The 17710-nt window shown below is 41.2% G+C and overlaps 1 protein-coding gene across 1 annotated transcript; it reads right to left on the bottom strand.

The window, feature by feature from the left end:
* Window positions 1-907: 907 nt before the first annotated feature.
* Window positions 908-8147, bottom strand: LOC138971869 (uncharacterized). The gene is made up of 2 exons (XM_070344705.1): window positions 8037-8147; window positions 908-7464 (listed from the first exon to the last, which is right to left on the bottom strand). Exon 2 carries the CDS (start codon window positions 6024-6026, stop codon window positions 1593-1595), a length of 4434 nt encoding a protein of 1477 aa, XP_070200806.1. The 5' UTR covers window positions 6027-7464; window positions 8037-8147; the 3' UTR covers window positions 908-1592.
* Window positions 8148-17710: the final 9563 nt, after the last annotated feature.

The raw sequence follows: 17710 nt of genomic DNA on the forward strand, positions 1-17710 counted from the left end.
CCGATATTTATGAAATTTTGTGGGTAGGTTCGTTGTCCCCAACTGATTTTCACTCTATACTTTTCCAGAAAAAAGACATAATTTTGGCAGTTAAAAAACGTTAAATTTCAATTCTTCACCTATCTTTATGAAATTTAGTGGGTGGGTCCGTTGTCCCAAACTGAATTTTAAGACATACTTTTCCAGACAAAAAACCTTATTTTTGGCAGTTAAAAACCGTTAAATCTCAATTCTTCATCGATATTTATGAAATTTTGTGGGTAGGTTCGTTGTCCCCAACTGATTTTCACTCCATACTTTTCCAGAAGAAAAACATAATTTTGGCAGTTAAAAACCGTTACATTTAAATTTTCACCTATCTTTATGAAATTTAGTGGGTTGGTCCGTTGTCCCAAACTGAATTTCAAGACAAACTATTCCAGTCAAAAAAACTTATTTTTGGCAGTTAAAAACCGTTAAGTCTCAATTCTACACCGATATTTATGACATTTTGTGGGTAGGTTTGTTGTCAGATTTGACATGATGGCAGAATTGAAAGTGTGAGATATCCTGATGTTTCACAATTTATGCTGCATAATTCAGCCCCATAGGCGCTTGAATTTTAGGTGGAGTTGGGTTTTTTTTCAGCCCAAACCAGTAACCCCCACATGGTTTTCATGTCCCTTTCTGAGAGACTTCAAGAAGTTTCAATTTGACGTCATGATTAGCCTGCCGCATTAGCAAGTATGAAAACACGTCATCGATGACACATTTTAAGACAGAGAGAGAGAGAGAGAGAGAGAGAGAGAGAGAGAGAGAGAGAGAGAGAGAGAGAGAGAGAGAGAGAGAGAGAGAGAATCATGTACACACAGATGGACGACTTCGCTTGGGGTATGTACTGCCCGGCAGTACACATCTACTTTATTATTATTATTTATTATTATTATTGTTGAATTGTTTCTTGTATTGTTTTTGCTCTCCCTCACCCCTCAACTCCCTTTTCTGTACATAGTCTGATTTCTTTTTGTTTTAGTTCCTTTTATTTGGTGTTGAATGAAATGTGTTTTTATTGTGTTTTTTAATTTTCCATGTACCCTCACGGGGTTTTATTGGAATAAATAAAACTTGAACTTGAACTTGCTACGATGAAAACACAATAGCGTTTATATAGCTATTCTGACATTAAATTCTGTGTTAAAATCATGTTTTTGTCAGCAACAAGTACCAGAATGGTCCATGTCGTTGATTGCAGACGACTGTTCCCTTTCTGCATGAAGTGATCCAAGCAAATAAGAGAACAACCAATGTATAAACTGAAAACTCTTTCTGCACCAGAACACGCAGAAAGGATTGTATATGCCTGATGTCTGATGCTTTTCAAAATCCCCAACCCCTAACACCTTCAAAACGGACATTAACTGACACTGTTGTTTTTCCCTATATAATCCTTACTATTTTTCCGAGACGTCGTCGTGTTGTGTATTTAGCTTGCCACAACCTCATACATGGTCCTAAAAGTTAAAGTTGAAGAAAATACCAAAGATAAATGAACAAGCTGACGCAGTGTCATTCGCACCGTGAATCCCCCCATGGGAACATACTAAAGTCTGGTTTCAAATAGGCTCAGTCTCCAATCTCACCAACTGGATCACTGTCTGCCACGCTTTACTAGACACAGCGGCTTTCAGTGCACGACGCGCGTGTTGCAGGTCTGGTTTGTGACGGATGTTGTAGAGAACAACCTGCCACTTTCCTTGCTTTGCTGCGGTCTTCAGTGTCTTTAGCGTGTATGTATCCTTCTTCAGAGTGTCCTTAAATTCTGTTAATTGTTCGATTCGCTGATGACAAATCGCTGGCTTAGTCTGTGACATTCTTCTAGGTCTTGCGTTGGTGAGAAGGTCTTTCATGTGTGATACATCAGCTACGGTGTTCAGCATGTGACGAACAAGCTTCCAGTCTGCGTGCATGGCCACACGGTAGAGGACTCCCATCCGCTCCCACTCACTGAGTCCATGGTCAGCCAGCTTCAAGTAGACGTCCCACCTCTTCTCTCCTTTGGCCTCTCCCAGTGCCCAGAGCCGCTGGTCGTCGTACAGTGAGTAGTCTGCCCACCGCTTCACAGCGCCCCACTGTCTCTGTTTGACAGCCGCCTGGAACACCTGCCGCCGATCTTGCTCACACACACAGGACAGACACGCGTGGCGGATAACGTCCCATCTTTTCTCACGCACCATGATTCTGAGCGCTACGCTTTGCACGCCGGGAACGACAGGGGTTGTGGTCAGAACCACCAGGACAGCGTCAGTCATTTGTGTCCATGCCTTGCGTTTGTAGTATTCACATGTTAGGTACTTGAGGAAGTGCAACTGAAACAGAGGACTGCTGCTATCGCCATTTTCACCATTAGGGTCTTCCCCCTCTCTCACTCCTTTTGGATTTCTACTTCTGTAGCGTGTACAATAACTTCTGTTGTCAGCAGGGCTGCCGTGTCGCTGAACAGCTTCTCCTGCAAGGGGTTCCCGTGTGGCCAAGCTCTGTGACTTGCCAGCGTATTTTTGACACAGGTGATGAATACATGGCAACAAGGTTGAACAAGTGCTGGATTTACACCTCATCAATGTTGTGCTGAGGTGTTGGTGAATATCCTCTGTTACTGATCTGGCTTCCTCTACAGCTGTATGTGACCGACTTTCGACTTCCTTCTCTCGTCCACTCAGCCATATCTCTTTGACAGTGCCTAGCAGAGCTTCACACAGTACTTCACACAGCAGTGTGTCCCAGTGAAGGCAGTTTTTCAGAGAGTACCGTAAACCTGACCACGTGACCGATCTCCACTGGGCAGGTGAAAGCTCTTTAACCCCGTCACAAGGGTTGCTGACCATGTCCCAGAAAACTCTCTTCTTTGGCTCTGAGCAGTCTTCCATAATGGCCCACGAGTGAAGTGTGTCAATTGCAAAGCGATGCAGCAACATGAGAAACACCTTCCACAGTCTTCGCGAGGCCAGTGTTTCTAGTTCTGAGCGAATATCGTCATAAACATAAAATGCCAACACCGTTTGTATCAGACTTTCGTTTGAACGCATAAATACTGTCTGCAATTTCCTGCATAGTTCCGTTTCACTGACTTCTCTTTTCAGCACGTATCTCACAGATTTGAACAGATTTCTTTCTGCTAGAATTGTTAAAACAGACTGCAAGTGGGCGTCACCACAGTGAGGAAGTACGTCTTCTAAAATGAAATCATCGCAAGATTTACCTTTTCCGCAAACACTGCATGTGTTACAAACATAATTTGTGCACGCCTCCTGCACTGCAAAGTGTTTTGCAGAATCAGAAACATTTCGCATCAGTGCGTGTGCCACTGCCCTCCACAGACGTCGTTCTCTAAGCGTCCTCAGCAGCGAGCTCAGTTGCTCATCCGAACACTCAGGGAGTATATAGTCCGTCAGGAGTTCTTCAAAATCTTCATCAACATCAACTAGAGTACAGTATTTGCAAACCTCTTGCACAACCCATTGCCTCATAGTCTCAGGCACATCTTGTTTCAACACACGTCCCACAGCCCTCCAGTCATGTCTGGGGACTAGTGTTGTCAGCAAACAGTTTAGCTGATGGTGAGTACAGTGAGGCAATATACTGTCCAACACGTATTCGTAGTCCTTATCACTGTTACATTTAGCACACGCTCTACATACTTCCTGCACCACCCAAAGTTCCTTGGAGTCACTGACACCTCGCTTCATCAACTCGCCCACCGCCATCCACAGACGTCTTCGTACCAGTATTGTCAGCACAGTGTCTAGCTGGTCGTTAGCACAGTGAGGTAGTATGTCATCAATAATATATTCATCAACGAAATCATTAAATTCAGAAGTAATATCTTCCAAAGATAATAGACCTTCCTCAATACAAGTGCGGCAGGTGTGTTCGTCATTGCGAACAGGTACACATGCTCCTAAGATATCACCATCATCATCATGATTATCGTCATCATCACCAACATCGTCATCATCATTATGTTCGTAATAATGTGTACAGGCCTCTTCCACCGCCCATCGTTTCACAGAATCACTGACTTCTCGATTCAGAGCCTCTCCGACATTACGCCACTGCCATCCTTCCACCAAATCCTCCAGCACATCGTCCATCTGGTCGTCAGCACAGTGAGCTACAATGTTGATGAAAGAACCATCCTCCTCGCTGTAGTCTTCCTCAAAGTAAAAATTATCAATATCTACACTTGCATTCTGCACCACCCACCGTTTCATACAGTCGCTGATATTTCTCTTCAAGTCCAACAATCCAACTGCAGACCACCACAGATGACGTTCTACGAGTATCGTCAGCACAGAGTCTAGCATGTCGTCAGCACAGTGAGGGAGTATGCCTTCTGTAATAAAATTCTTGAGATCATTTAATCCTGTTTCATCATAGCGATCAAAGACGTCCTCTTTGGAGTGTTTACAGGCTTCAAGCACTGCCCAACGTTTCTTGGAGTCACTGACAGGACGTTGTATTACCCTCACTACAGCCATCCACCCCCGTCGTACCACCATCAATGTCAGCACAGAGTCCAGTAGCCGGTCACTGCAGTGAGGGAGCACGTACCGCACCAATGCTTCTTCATCTGCATTCATACATGCTATGTGGATCAACCACTCCTGTTGTGAGTCACTAACACATTCTGTTGACGTGGCGCCAACATCCTGCCATCTTTGTTTTGCCACAACCTGCGACAGTTTTCTATTTAATTTGTTTTCCCTGACCGTCCGTATTTGTTTCCCGTCCACAGTTTGATTTTTGTTGACTCCTGCTGTTCCCGTAGTGATCTCTGGTACTGTCTTATTCGGACCTTGCTCTGACACTTTGCAAAGAGCCCACGAAACGTTTAGTATGAACACGTGTCTAAGTATTTCAGCAATCACTTCTTTCATGAATTCGCCAGGTAAGCTTTTGAGGTATACAACAATTTGGTTAACCCTCCGTGTTTTTAAGTGATCAGTATCTGTTTCGGATGAAAACTTCCTTACACAGTCTGTGAACACAGAGTCTAGTTGATAACCAGCGCATTGGAAATGTACACACACATGTTGGTCACAGCTAAAGGTGGGTTCAAAACATATAACCGCTAGTACAGATTGTAAGTGGGAACAGCACGAAGGGAACCCCTCTCTTCCAGGACTCCACGCAAAAGACGGGTTGTCCATCGCCACTGGTTTCCACAGACCGTCTTCGGTGCGAAAACATATTTGATACGCAAATTTCTTTTCTTCGTATTCCCCTGTGATCAATGTTTCCGCTTGGCTATAGCTGTCCTCGATAGCTTTGTGGTACAACGCAGTGATGTCACTCCAGTTTCTGTCGACGATGAGGGAGATAAGCTTACTGTCCACCTGTCGCTCGTGAACTGACCATGTCGACATCTTTTCTTCCACACACTGCAGCATTTTGTCAACGTCGTTCCAACGACCCTTTGAAATCAGGTAGGACATCAACCGGTTAAGGTAATCACGTGTGCAGTGAGGCAGTATGTGATTTCTTACCAGTTCACTTTTAGCTTGTTTGAAAGATTCCTGGAGCGTCCAAATGTAGAGCGTGTCACTGAAACCTCGCTGTAGCATTTCTCCAACAGCACGCCAAAGTCCCCGAGCCACAACCTGAGCTAGAACACATGCAGTCTCAACAGTACTGCAGGCGGGTAGAATGTAGACAACCAATTCATTTTCCCCGGCTACTTGACAAGCTTTTTCAATCGCCAACCTTCGCGTGGTTCCTTGAACTTGTTGAAACACACTACGCTGTAAGATGTGCCCCACAGCTTGCCACAGTCCCCTGGAAGCAAGGTGTGGCAATGCATAGTGCAGCTGACTGCTCGTGCAGTGAGGACTGATGAGAGACAGGAAGATGGATTCTGCACAGTGCTTGCTGGCTGCCTCCACTGCACCACACTGTTCGGCGTCAGAAAGGCCGCCATCTTGGATATTCTGAATAATTTCATTGATGTCTTTTTCAAAGTCATATCTAGTTTTTTTATTTGGCGAAGCCATATTGTACAATACGTTGCTAATGTTTCTACTTTATCTTAATGTTAAAGGCATAGTATGGGGTTATTTTTGGGGGCGGGAAAATAGCTGAGTCTGTAGCGGCGCTTGCTTCAAAACCTGTTGTTGCTATCGGCGTGGGTTCGATTTCCCACGTTTGGCGAGGGATTTATTTCCCATAGTCAACTTTGTGCAGACTCTCCTCGGTGTCCGAACACCCCCGTGTGCACGTAAGCGCACGATCAAGAACCCAAGTTCACAGCGAAAGTCTGAGGGCTTGGAAACATGAATACACGCATGTAAGAATAAGAACAAACAATGGGTAGCGCCGTACACTGTATGGCAGCTCGCTTTCCCCAATGAGAAAGCAGCCCAAATGTGCATGAGGACTGTATAAAACTTATCCTTATCTTAGTTCTTGGCTAGTTTGACATATCTGAAGAATCACAAATTCCCATCCTTGGCCAACTAAAGATTCTGTATTCTGTATTCCACTGTATACCTTAATCGTGACACCCAAGGCACGTTTTGCGCAAAAACTCATCACAAGCATGGTAGTTAAATAAATCAAAGTGATTGAATCAGCTTCAGGGCGCTGCTTATTTTCGGTGTTCGAAACAGAACGTAGCCCAGAAGCGCCGCCTGGTGGTACCACGGCCAGAGCCCTCTATGACGCCGCAACGTAGTAACCTCATTTCGTACTCAATCCAGAGAAATCATTCTGTAAAGTACAAATAATTAACGGCCAGAGTCCTCAATGACACCACGAGCTAGTAAACTCATTTCGTACACAATCAAGGGAAAAAATTCAGTAAAATACAAATACCTCCTTTTGAAACATAGAATCTTATGGTATAAGTTTGAGGGCCATCTTTTTTTTTCTTTTTTTTTTCGTTTAATTGTTTCAGCAATTGTTGAAAAAAACCAGTGACTTTCACTCAGGATACGTTCTGCCATGCAAAAAAACAATAATAACAACTTCAAATAGAATAACAGAGTAACAGGAATAAGAAATCAAGCTGTGGTCGCTTCTGGCAAACTCTACTTAGTGCTGTCTACGCAAATGTGAGTTTATCGGTTCTGTATTTTCCTCTTATTATTATTATTATTTTTTTTTTTTTGTGGGGGGGACAAAAGTCAGGCACACACCAACAAACCGTACATCTATATGCCACGTTTTGTACAATAAAACGCATTCAAGTAACACGAACAACGGTCTATGAGTTCCCTTGACAGAACAGAGGCCTGATTAATCAGTCACGGCTGTTAAGTCTGCTGACGTTGTCCCACAAAAAGAAGAGGGTGCGGTCCTGTCCCTTTACTGTTGCAAGGATCTGCCTGTTGGGATTTCCACCTCATCGCTAGGTACTTCATTACTGCACCTCAGCTGGCTGATGTGGTGTCAGCTTCCCCACTAGATCCAGCAGGGGGATCTGTAGTTCATCTGTAATTCATCAGAAAATATGATGCCAATAAAATCAAGTTTTCAAAAAGGGAAACATGATCAGGTGAAAATGTTGATATTGGGCGATTTGATCGTGTCATTCTATACCTGCATGATGGTCTTGGGAAATTCCCATCAAGTCTGTTTAAAGTTAACTTCAGATCTGTTCGTGTAAGGTGTGTGTGTGTGTGTGTGTGTGTGTGTGTGTGTGTGTGTGTGTGTGTGTGTGTTGTTTTTGTTTTTGCCAGACGTGTTGCTATCTATACACATTTTATTTTTTATGTAAATGCAAAGTACGTTCGACGATAGATTACATATCAACTGATATTTTGCACTGCATCATGAATCAGGATGCTGACCTCTATGAAGTCCACGTAATTGTCTAACTGGGTAAATCGCAATCCCGATTCCGAGTCTGTGAACCACGTGTTTTAAAAACAATAAAGTTTTAATGCTTTTGTTTTAATGTTACAATACTGCAAGTCAATGAAGTTCTTGTACTTACTGTGTTGAGCATATATCATCTTTATTACATGGTGTTGGCCACTGCATGAGTTTCACAAATAACTCACTTGTTTAGGAGAGCAAGCAGCTGTGACAATACAAGCTGCACGAGGTAGCCGGTACACCAGGCCGACTGAGAACGAAGCTGGTCTGTCCATCGTGTTGAGTTCAGCGGCATGGGAAGAGGAAGCATGTACTATTTCAGTTGATATTTAAACAGAGACATGTTTACAGATTCGACCACAGCTCGTTCTCAATAATTGCATTGATGTCATTGATGTCTCTTCTGATTCATTTTCTGACTAACATTGACAATGTATTTTTCCATCGCCAGGCGCAGACTAAAATGATTCTGTTACATAATGTATACACTATAACATGAACATTGTACAAGATCGCGGGACAGTTGGTAAATATAAGGAGTGGGTGGAAAATTATACTTTGCATGTTTATTCTTGCATATCAATTTACATTTCGTTCTGTTTTCAAAGGTGGTATTTTAGTGTTGTTGTTGCTTTGTTAAATAACGGAGGTGGGATTTAATCTTCGAAACAATATCAAAAATAATGTGAAGATGAATTTTGTTTAATGCTTTTAGGTTATGAACTGTACTCCTTGTCAGGTTATCTTTAAAGGCTTAAATGCAGTTAAAGATGTATGTCTAACATTGAATGTCGAGTTTAATTTAGCAGGCACAAATAGGTAGAACCTGTTGCTTTGTTACTATCACTGGATACAATATAATATACTGGATATCAATGTTTTAAAATCACAAAAGACCGTTTTAGTTTTCATACACGTTGTTTGTGTGTTCGTTTACATTACCTGCTATTCAGACTTGGTCGTGGGACAGACGTTTTCTTCCACACGAGATTACGTTGATTGTCTAACGAAGCCGTCAGACGTACGCGTTAAGGTGGCGATGTCATCTTCATCCCAGGTTTCATTTGTGTTGTCTGAAAAAGAGATGGTCAGAATAGATTAGTACAGTAGGATTACTGTGCTTTTATGTGTTTAATGCTAATATATGCTCTTCTAATCTATCAAGAGAAAATGTCAAAGTTGCTCAAATATGCAATATATTGGGATGTAAAAGAGGAAGGGTTACAGATAGGATATTTGATTTATTATTATTGTTGGCTAAATTATATTTTTGTCCACACAATTTAAGAAAATTGTTCCACATTCAAATTCTTTTTTCTTTCTGTCTTTATTTGGTGTTTGACGTCGTTTTCAACCGTTCAAGGTTATATCGCGGGATGTGTACAGATGGCTAAAAGGAGATGTGTTGATGAACAATATTTATACAGTGTAAGGTGTAATAACGAAAAGTTTGATATTGATTTGAAACTGTATAGAGATATCTTTGAGAAAATGGATTGAGTATGTAAAATTATATATATGTTATGCTATCGATTTTGTCAGTTTGTCTTTATGCCAACATTCGTTTCCAAGTTTTTATGTAGAATGTGTTGTATTTGTCCTGTTATTTATTACATACGCCCAGAAGAGGTTATTTTTACCGACACGATTGTCAAATGAATGTATGTTGAACTTCTTCTCTGTTTTACTTATGTGTATGTGTGTGTACGCGTTCTTGTCTGTATGTGTGTGTGTGGGGGGGGGGGCTTTCGTTGTTTTGTTTGTGTGTGTGTGTACGTTATTTTTTTCATTTATTTTATTAATGAGTGTGCGTGTGTGATCTTGCTGTGCACTGTGCTAGCTTAAAAACCCTTGTGGACATAAAGCCCAATAAAACCTTGACCTTTGATCTAACGGAACGGGAATTCCCAATATCGCGCACATAGCCAGGGCTCAGGCCCATACGTTTCAACATGCACAGCGATACTATGCTCAGTGTGTCTATCCACAATGACCTAACCAAATGTCATGATTTAAAGTTAAAGAAATGCACTGACCAATCGCCGAAAGACACTGACGTCATTACATGTAAGGATTTCCCTACCCAGAATTCTAAATTGTCGATGGCGTACAACGGATTTTGTCTTCTTTATTTGGTGTTTAACGTCGTTTTCAACCACAAAGGTTATATCGCGACGGGGGAAGGGGGGAGATGGGATAGAGCCACATGTCAATTGTTTCTTGTTCACAAAAGCACTAATCAAAAATTTGCTCCAGGGGCTTGCAACGTAGTACAATATATTACCTTACTGGGAGAATGCAAGTTTCCAGTACAAAGGACTTGACATTTCTTACATACTGCTTGACTAAAATCTTTACAAACATTGACTATATTCTATACAAGAAACACTTAACAAGGGTAAAAGGAGAAACAGAATCCGTTAGTCGCCTCTTACGACATGCTGGGGAGCATCGGGTAAATTCTTTCTCGTCCCAACCAATAGGGGACTCCCCCTAACCCGCGGGGGGTGCGGATTTTGTTCGGGAGGACGACGATCTATGGCCGGTTTATTATATAAACGAACGCAAGCGGTTAAAAACGGGCGTCGATAGAGCCAATGAACAGTGATATCAACTTGAAGTATTCTTTCACTTGTGCTCGCAGCAAAAAGTTTGTAAATCGCAAGATACTTGTACACAAATCCCACACTTCTGTCTAACGTTAAGTACACAACACTGACACAGCAAACCATCTCTACTCTTTCTACACCGCCACAATAACACCTGGCAGGTAGGGGTGTACATTTTGGAATGTATGTCCCCTGTACTTACATAGCACTGTTTGTTAAAGGCAAGCACGTCTACTTACCCCAGTGGCCATGTTGTGACAGTGACGCTGCCAGGGTTGTGCCTGGAGAGTGTTCTGTGTGCAGGACTGTCCTGTGACTGTCCGGTGTCAGAGTCAGTCCGGCAGTAGGTCAGTCAGTCCTACACTGGAAAACGCTTCACGCTGATCGTTCCATCATACGTGGCAGCTGTGAAAGTCCCTCTGTCTCACCACAAGTGTTTGTGTCTGAAAGGACATTGACCGACTCCATGACAACCGCTGCGAGCGACACAGTCTTGGGCACACGCCGCCAATATTTACTACACCGCTAAAAGGGTCGGAGCCTAACCATGAATAGTGTCAGACTGACGGGCTTGGTGCACCGTGTAGACAGTGATATTCGTAATGTGCTCTGCTTTGTAACCCAACTCCTGTGATATGAGAGGGTAAATTTACTTAGTGCAATATTATATTTGATTGTGATAGTCTTAAAGACGTTTGACCTTATTTAGTTTGTATCTGTACATTTATTAAATTTAAAGATGACACGGACAGCACTATAGGTCAATGTTATTGGAAATATGATAGGTGTGCTTGTTACTATATTAAACGTGAACGTTTGTTTTATGTTATTGTGTGTGTTTTCCTATAAGATTGTTGTTATAATCGTTTACTGGCAGGCAGGGTGTGCCAAAGAAATTTTTTCCATTTTTACATTTAGTCAAAACTTGACTAAATGTTTTAACATAGAGGGGGAATCGAGACGAGGGTCGTGGTGTATGTGTGTGTGTGTGTGTGTGTGTGTGTGTGTGTGTGTGTGTGTGTGTGTGTGTGTGTGTGTGTGTGTGTAGAGCGATTCACAGTAAACTACTGGACCGATCTTTATAAAATTTGACATGAGAGTTCCTGGGTATGATATCCCCAGACTTTTTTTTCCATTGTTTGGATAAATGTCTTTGATGACATCATATCTGGCTTTTTGTAAAAGTTGAGGCGGCACTGTCACACTCTCATTTTTCAATCAAATTGATTGAAATTTTGGCCAAGAAATCTTCGACGAAGGCCGGACTTTGGTATTGCATTTCAGCTTGGAGGCTTAAAAATTAATTAATGACTTTGGTCATTAAAAATCTGAAAATTGTAATTACAATTATTTTATTACAAAACGATCCAAAGTTACGGTCATCTTATTCTTCATCATTTTCTAATTCCAAAAACATATAAATATGTTATATTTGGATTAAAAACAAGCTCTGAAAATAAAAAATTAAAAAAATTATGATTAAAAATAAAATGTCCGAAATCGATTTAAAAACAATTTCATCTTATTCCTTGTGGGTTCCTGATTCCAAAAACATATAGATATGATATGTTTGGATTAAAAACACGCTCAGAAACTTAAAACGAAGAGAGGTACAAAAAAGCGTGCTATCCCGCTCAGCGCGACCATTACCGCACTATTCTGGCTTGTCGATTTCACTGCCTTTGCCACGAGCGGTGGACTGACGAAACTACGAGAATGCGGTCTTGGTGAAAAAATGCAGTGCGTTCAGTTTTTTTCTGTGAGTTCGACAGCTTGACTAAATGTAGTAATTTCGCCTTACGCGACTTGTTATGTATTATTTTAATGGAAAATAAAGTGCTTTTATTGTTATTGTTCTCTGCTTTTGTATGAGTGGAATTGCGGTTGCCTTCCGTTATTTGTTAAGCTTCTTCTGCTGCATTCGTGGGCTGAAACTCCCACGTACACTCGTGTTTTTGCACGAGTGGAATTTTACGTGTATGACCGTTTTTACCCCGCCATTTAGGCAGCCATACGCCGCTTTCGGAGGAAGCATGCTGGGTATTTTCGTGTTTCTATAACCCACCGAACTCTGACATAGATTACAGGATCTTTTTCGTGCGCACTTGGTCTTGTACTTGCGTGTACACACGAAGGGGGATAAGCCACTAGCAGGTCTGCACATAAGTTGACCTGGGAGATGGGAAAAATCTCCACACTTCACCCACCAGGCGGCCGCCGCCGGGATTCGAACCCTCGATCTTCCGATTAAGAGGCCGACGTCTTACCACCACGCCACAGCGCCCGTCGATTTTTTAAGCGAGACTAATATCCAATGGTTTTAAACTGTTATTATGTATATTGGTACGTGGTGACTTACAATACAAATGCAATACACTACAGTGCAATACAATACGAACAAAACAATACATTACAATAATATACTGTACCTTATCATCTCAACATAAGAAATTATATTGTGACTGACATTTAAACACATAACATTAAAACACATAAATATAAGCAACTATCACACACACGCAAACACACACACACAAACACACACACACACAAACACACACACACACACACATACACACACATACACACACAAACACACACACACACACACACACACACACACACACACACACACACACACACACACACATAGATAACTGCATAGAAAACAACCAATTACGAAAATCTTTCATGAGTAAAATAAATCGACCGATATATTTATATGATGTACCAAGTCAACTTTTGCAAGCAGACAATGTACAAACTAAATTGGGAGAATTTGTATATAATTGCTTCGAAAAAAAGAAACAATGAAATCATTTGGTTATTTATTTGTATCTTTCATAGCACCCTCCCTCTTTACTTGTCATCAAAACTGACAAAGTACTCTCCAACTAGGTCCCTGAGGTCCTCATCCCAGCTGCTCCTAACAGTCCCTAGAGCTAAACTAAAATCAGCAAAGATCATTCAGATGTCAAGTCCCTACACTCTGGTACCCACTTCCCCTTGCGGTCCGCCAGTCTCCTTCACTACCATCATTTAAGATTAAACTGAAGACTCACCTGTACAAATTTGCCTTTTACTAAAATGAACAAAGTAATTAGGACATTGAAGCTGTGGTGTAATGCGTGCATGTGACTTGTGAGTGAATGTGCTGAATGATAAGTTTGCTTGTTGACTGGTTGTTTTTAAACCTTCTAGAGGATCATATGTATCTGGTTGTTGTTTATAAAATGTTAACTATTAGTATTAATGCCTGTATTGTATGATGAATTGAATTCGATGTTTTAATGTGTATTGGGTTTAAAAGTCCTAATGTAGTATTATAATACAGTATGCCTGTTGTTAGTCGTTTAATTTGTTGCCCCACAGTCTATTGTTACATCTTCGTTCTGTTTTAGATTTTTACGCTTTTATGTGAGTTCTGTTTTATTGTCAGACTTTTTATGTGTAACTATGTGTCTATTACTTATCTTACGTGTTATTTTCATATTTTTAAAAACAATTTTTCTAGATTATCTTATATAACTTTAAGTGGTCGTTGTCTATGAATTGTTTTTAATGCTTGTATGTTATTTCTTACGAGAAAACTTTTTATATGTAAAATGTTAAATAATTTTAATATACGTTATTTGCGTGTTTGACCAAAATATGACATTTTACACAGATCGAGACAGTCATTGTTCTCCGAGACCGCGCTATCGCGGTCTCGGAGAACAATGACTGTCTCGATCTGTGTAAAATGTCTTATCCCATGACCTGCCTCTTTGTCTCTGTTAGCTGAGGAGGGGATTATTTTGGATTATCCATCACAACCATATGAATTATCCATCACAACCGAGTCTCGATCTCACCTGTCATTGGTCTTTGTCTTTGGTCTCAGAGTACAACTGAATAATTTATAGAGGTCATCTGCATATTTATCGTTAACTCGGGACTACTTTTTTTTCAGCAAAACGATTGAGATATTCTGCGGTATAAAAGTCGAACTGACGTTTGTCTAACGATCTACAAACATTATCATTGAAGAAATAAAGAAAACAACAAAGAATGTACATAATCTGTTTGGGTGAATAGAGCTGAGTGAAGATTATGAGTTGTCCGACGCGGTGAGACTGAGAGAGAGAGAGACAGAGAGCACGAGAGAGAGCGACAGAGACACACAGTGATTCAAGGCGCACAACTCTAGTAAAGTTGTCGTAACGAGGTACGCTTCAATCATGGGCAACCGCTTAGATCAATCCCAAGAGCATCCTGATTCAAAATCTTGAGCGACAAAATAAAACTTACACTAAAACAGTATGCTTATAGTTTTGTTCATTTGTTATCGCTTTTAGAGCATTGATTGCTAAATATGGTTCAACAGAACAAGGCTGTCTCATCAGTCGTCTGCTACAGATCTATCGTCTGAGGCCGGTGCGTCTCACTAGCGCTAGCGATACGCACCCTCTGTTGCAGGATATTTCGTTTGCTATACATGTAGTATCTTCGGCTCAAGTTGACCGGCATGGAAATTGCCATTTTCAAAGTTGGTGATACTGTTAGAATAAAAGGTGGCGAAGAAGGTCGGATCTTGGACATACAGAGACCACTAGGCTACATGCGTTGCCGCATAAAAACAACTCGACAGTGGTGCGCCGTTTTCCCCAAGACAGATACCTCGCCTAAGACAACGACAGACATCAAAGTTAGGCTCACCTAAATCAGTAAGTGACGATTGAAGAAGTAGGTAATACAAATTTGAACACTGAAGCACAAAGGCTCGAATAAGCACAAACTCAGCAATCATCTTCATCGCTTGTAAAATCACACACGCGATCTTTCGAATCCCGCTGAACTCAGGTCCAAAATGAGTTACTTCCCTTAGGGTATCATTCTCTCCCGTCGCTAGCTGTGAAGCGAAGATGATCAAAATGCGGTCTTTCGCAGTTTTGACGAATGACAGCTCGGGTATCCGACTGAAACCAGCCGGTAACTGCACAGTATCAAATGCATTCAAATCCTGGAAACAAAAAGACAAAAGGGGACTCGTTTCGCACATGAATATCATGACACGATTTTCGGTGGCAGAAGGTTTGATGAGCAGTAAACAGGCACTCGCAAAGTTTGTGTCAAAAAGTTAGGTTTTTAAATGAAAACGTCGGAGTAATGGGATAAAAAGCTTACACACCTCGTCCTGAATATCGTGCATATTTTCCCTCGGGTCGATTTACAGGTAGCTATTACCTCGCCAGAGGCTCGGTAGGCCTACTACCTGAAAATCGACCCTAGGGAAAATATGCACGATATTCAGAACTCGGAGTGTGTAACCTATATTTATTTTGGTCAAACACGCAAATAACATTTATGTATCGATCGAATTCCTTTCAGGTACTTATGACTTTGTTGTTGTTTTGACGATTGAACGAGCACACACACACATGCATGCAATCCACATATGTATGCAATCAAACACATAAGCTTCATATTTGGGCGTTTCAGGTTGACCGAAACTTCAAAGGAACTACAAAACACACGTCATGTACTCACTTTGTTGTTGTTTTGACATTGAACAGCACACACACATGCAATCAAACACATGACGTTTTTTTTTGTGAGTTCCTTTGAAGTTTCGGTCAACCTGAAAAGCCAAATTATAAAGTTTTGTCGGCCTCTGACGTCACATGGCTCAAAGAAGGGAAATCCAATCTCCAATCGATACATTGTCTAATGTAAAGCGCCATGAGACTGCCATTTGGCGGTAAACAGCGCTACAAAAGAATGTTTTTATTGTTATTATATTATTATCTTCCCGTGTCTTATAAACACGTATCATGACAATAAAGTTTATTCATATTCACACTCACACTCACACACACACACACACACACACACACACACACACACACACACACACACACACACACACTGAGACAAATACATAACACTGAGACAAATACATCCACGCCTTTCCAGTGCTGGTGTATCTCCGAGAGGAGGGTTAGCGCGTTTAAAGCGAGGTGAAAAAGCACGTTGAAAATTAAACAGGAAGGACCGATGAACCTTGAACTATTTTCTCACTCAAAAACATAACAAAACACACACAAAAACATCTATTCCGCCAAGAATAACCCCATTGACATTTTGTTTAGAAATATGTTTGTTTAAAGCATCCAGATGCGAACATCAATTTCTCCGCTACGAAGAGGGTAAAGGCAAGAGGGAGTACTAACGGTCTGAAATTTCGATCACAGAGGACACACAATCGACAAGAAATACTAAGGTAGAATTGGACTTGTAATCCAAGACAAGTATCGGCAAAGGAAACGATTATTTCTGCATGTCAAACTATTTACTAAGAGTCGTCGATATCCCTGGGTTTGGTTCACCACTGCGCATAATAAGTGCACCAGTTTAGCTTTGTGTGTGTGTGTGTGTGTGTGTGTGTGTGTGTGTGTGTGTGTGTGTGTGTGTGTGTGTGTGTGTGTGTGTGTGTGTGTGTGTGTGTGTGTGTGCGTGGGCTAGTGCGTGCGTGTGTTAGTGTATGCGTTCGTGTGCTTGTGTCTTTCTGTTTGTCTTTCTGCGTGTCTGTGTCTTGAAGCATGCGCATTTGTATGTTTAAGGGAGCAATGCCATATAAGTCCACATTTGTTGGAAACACAAGAATGTAGTACTGATGCTTAACCACGAGCTAACGTGGACAAAACATATTGCAAAAATGCCAAACCAGACGGTTGACAAATAACATGTAAACACCACTTCGTGATAGAAGATCAGATCTGTTAATGACGGCACTCGATGCCAGTCTAAGAGAAAAATTGACATAAAGATCGAACTCAGCCGCGATATGCGTTGCGACGTTGCCAAGAAGCAAACAGAACAGGAATACTTTAGGAGAAACCGGTCACATTAGACATTGCTGCGGTTCCAGTTTTATTGCAATGATTGGACATTGTGAGACAAGAAGTACAGACATTGCTCTGCTTCAGTCTAACATCAGAAAGATGACACTTGCTTCATATGTTGGCGTGCTGGTTTTGTTTTTTCCAGGTAAGTGAACTATGCATGATACAAAGGTAAGATTACTTTTTTGTTTTGCAAACGTTTTGCGGTGCTCTGTTAAGCCTTAAAGTAGCTTAAGACAAATCTTTATTTTCTATAGAACAGTGCATAGTAAAAGAACACATTGAACTGCTATAAACAAACGCACTATGGTAATGCCTAATGTATTTAGACTGCTGTTACGTATGACAGCATTAATAACTTAAGTA

Source organism: Littorina saxatilis, linkage group LG7 (genome assembly GCF_037325665.1).
Source record: "Littorina saxatilis isolate snail1 linkage group LG7, US_GU_Lsax_2.0, whole genome shotgun sequence".
NCBI lineage: Eukaryota > Metazoa > Mollusca > Gastropoda > Littorinimorpha > Littorinidae > Littorina > Littorina saxatilis.

What these genes read in the sequence shown, in the direction of transcription:
- LOC138971869 (XM_070344705.1), bottom strand. Translation starts at nt 6,026, where the DNA reads ATGGCTTCGCCAAATAAAAAAACTAGATATGACTTTGAAAAAGACATC.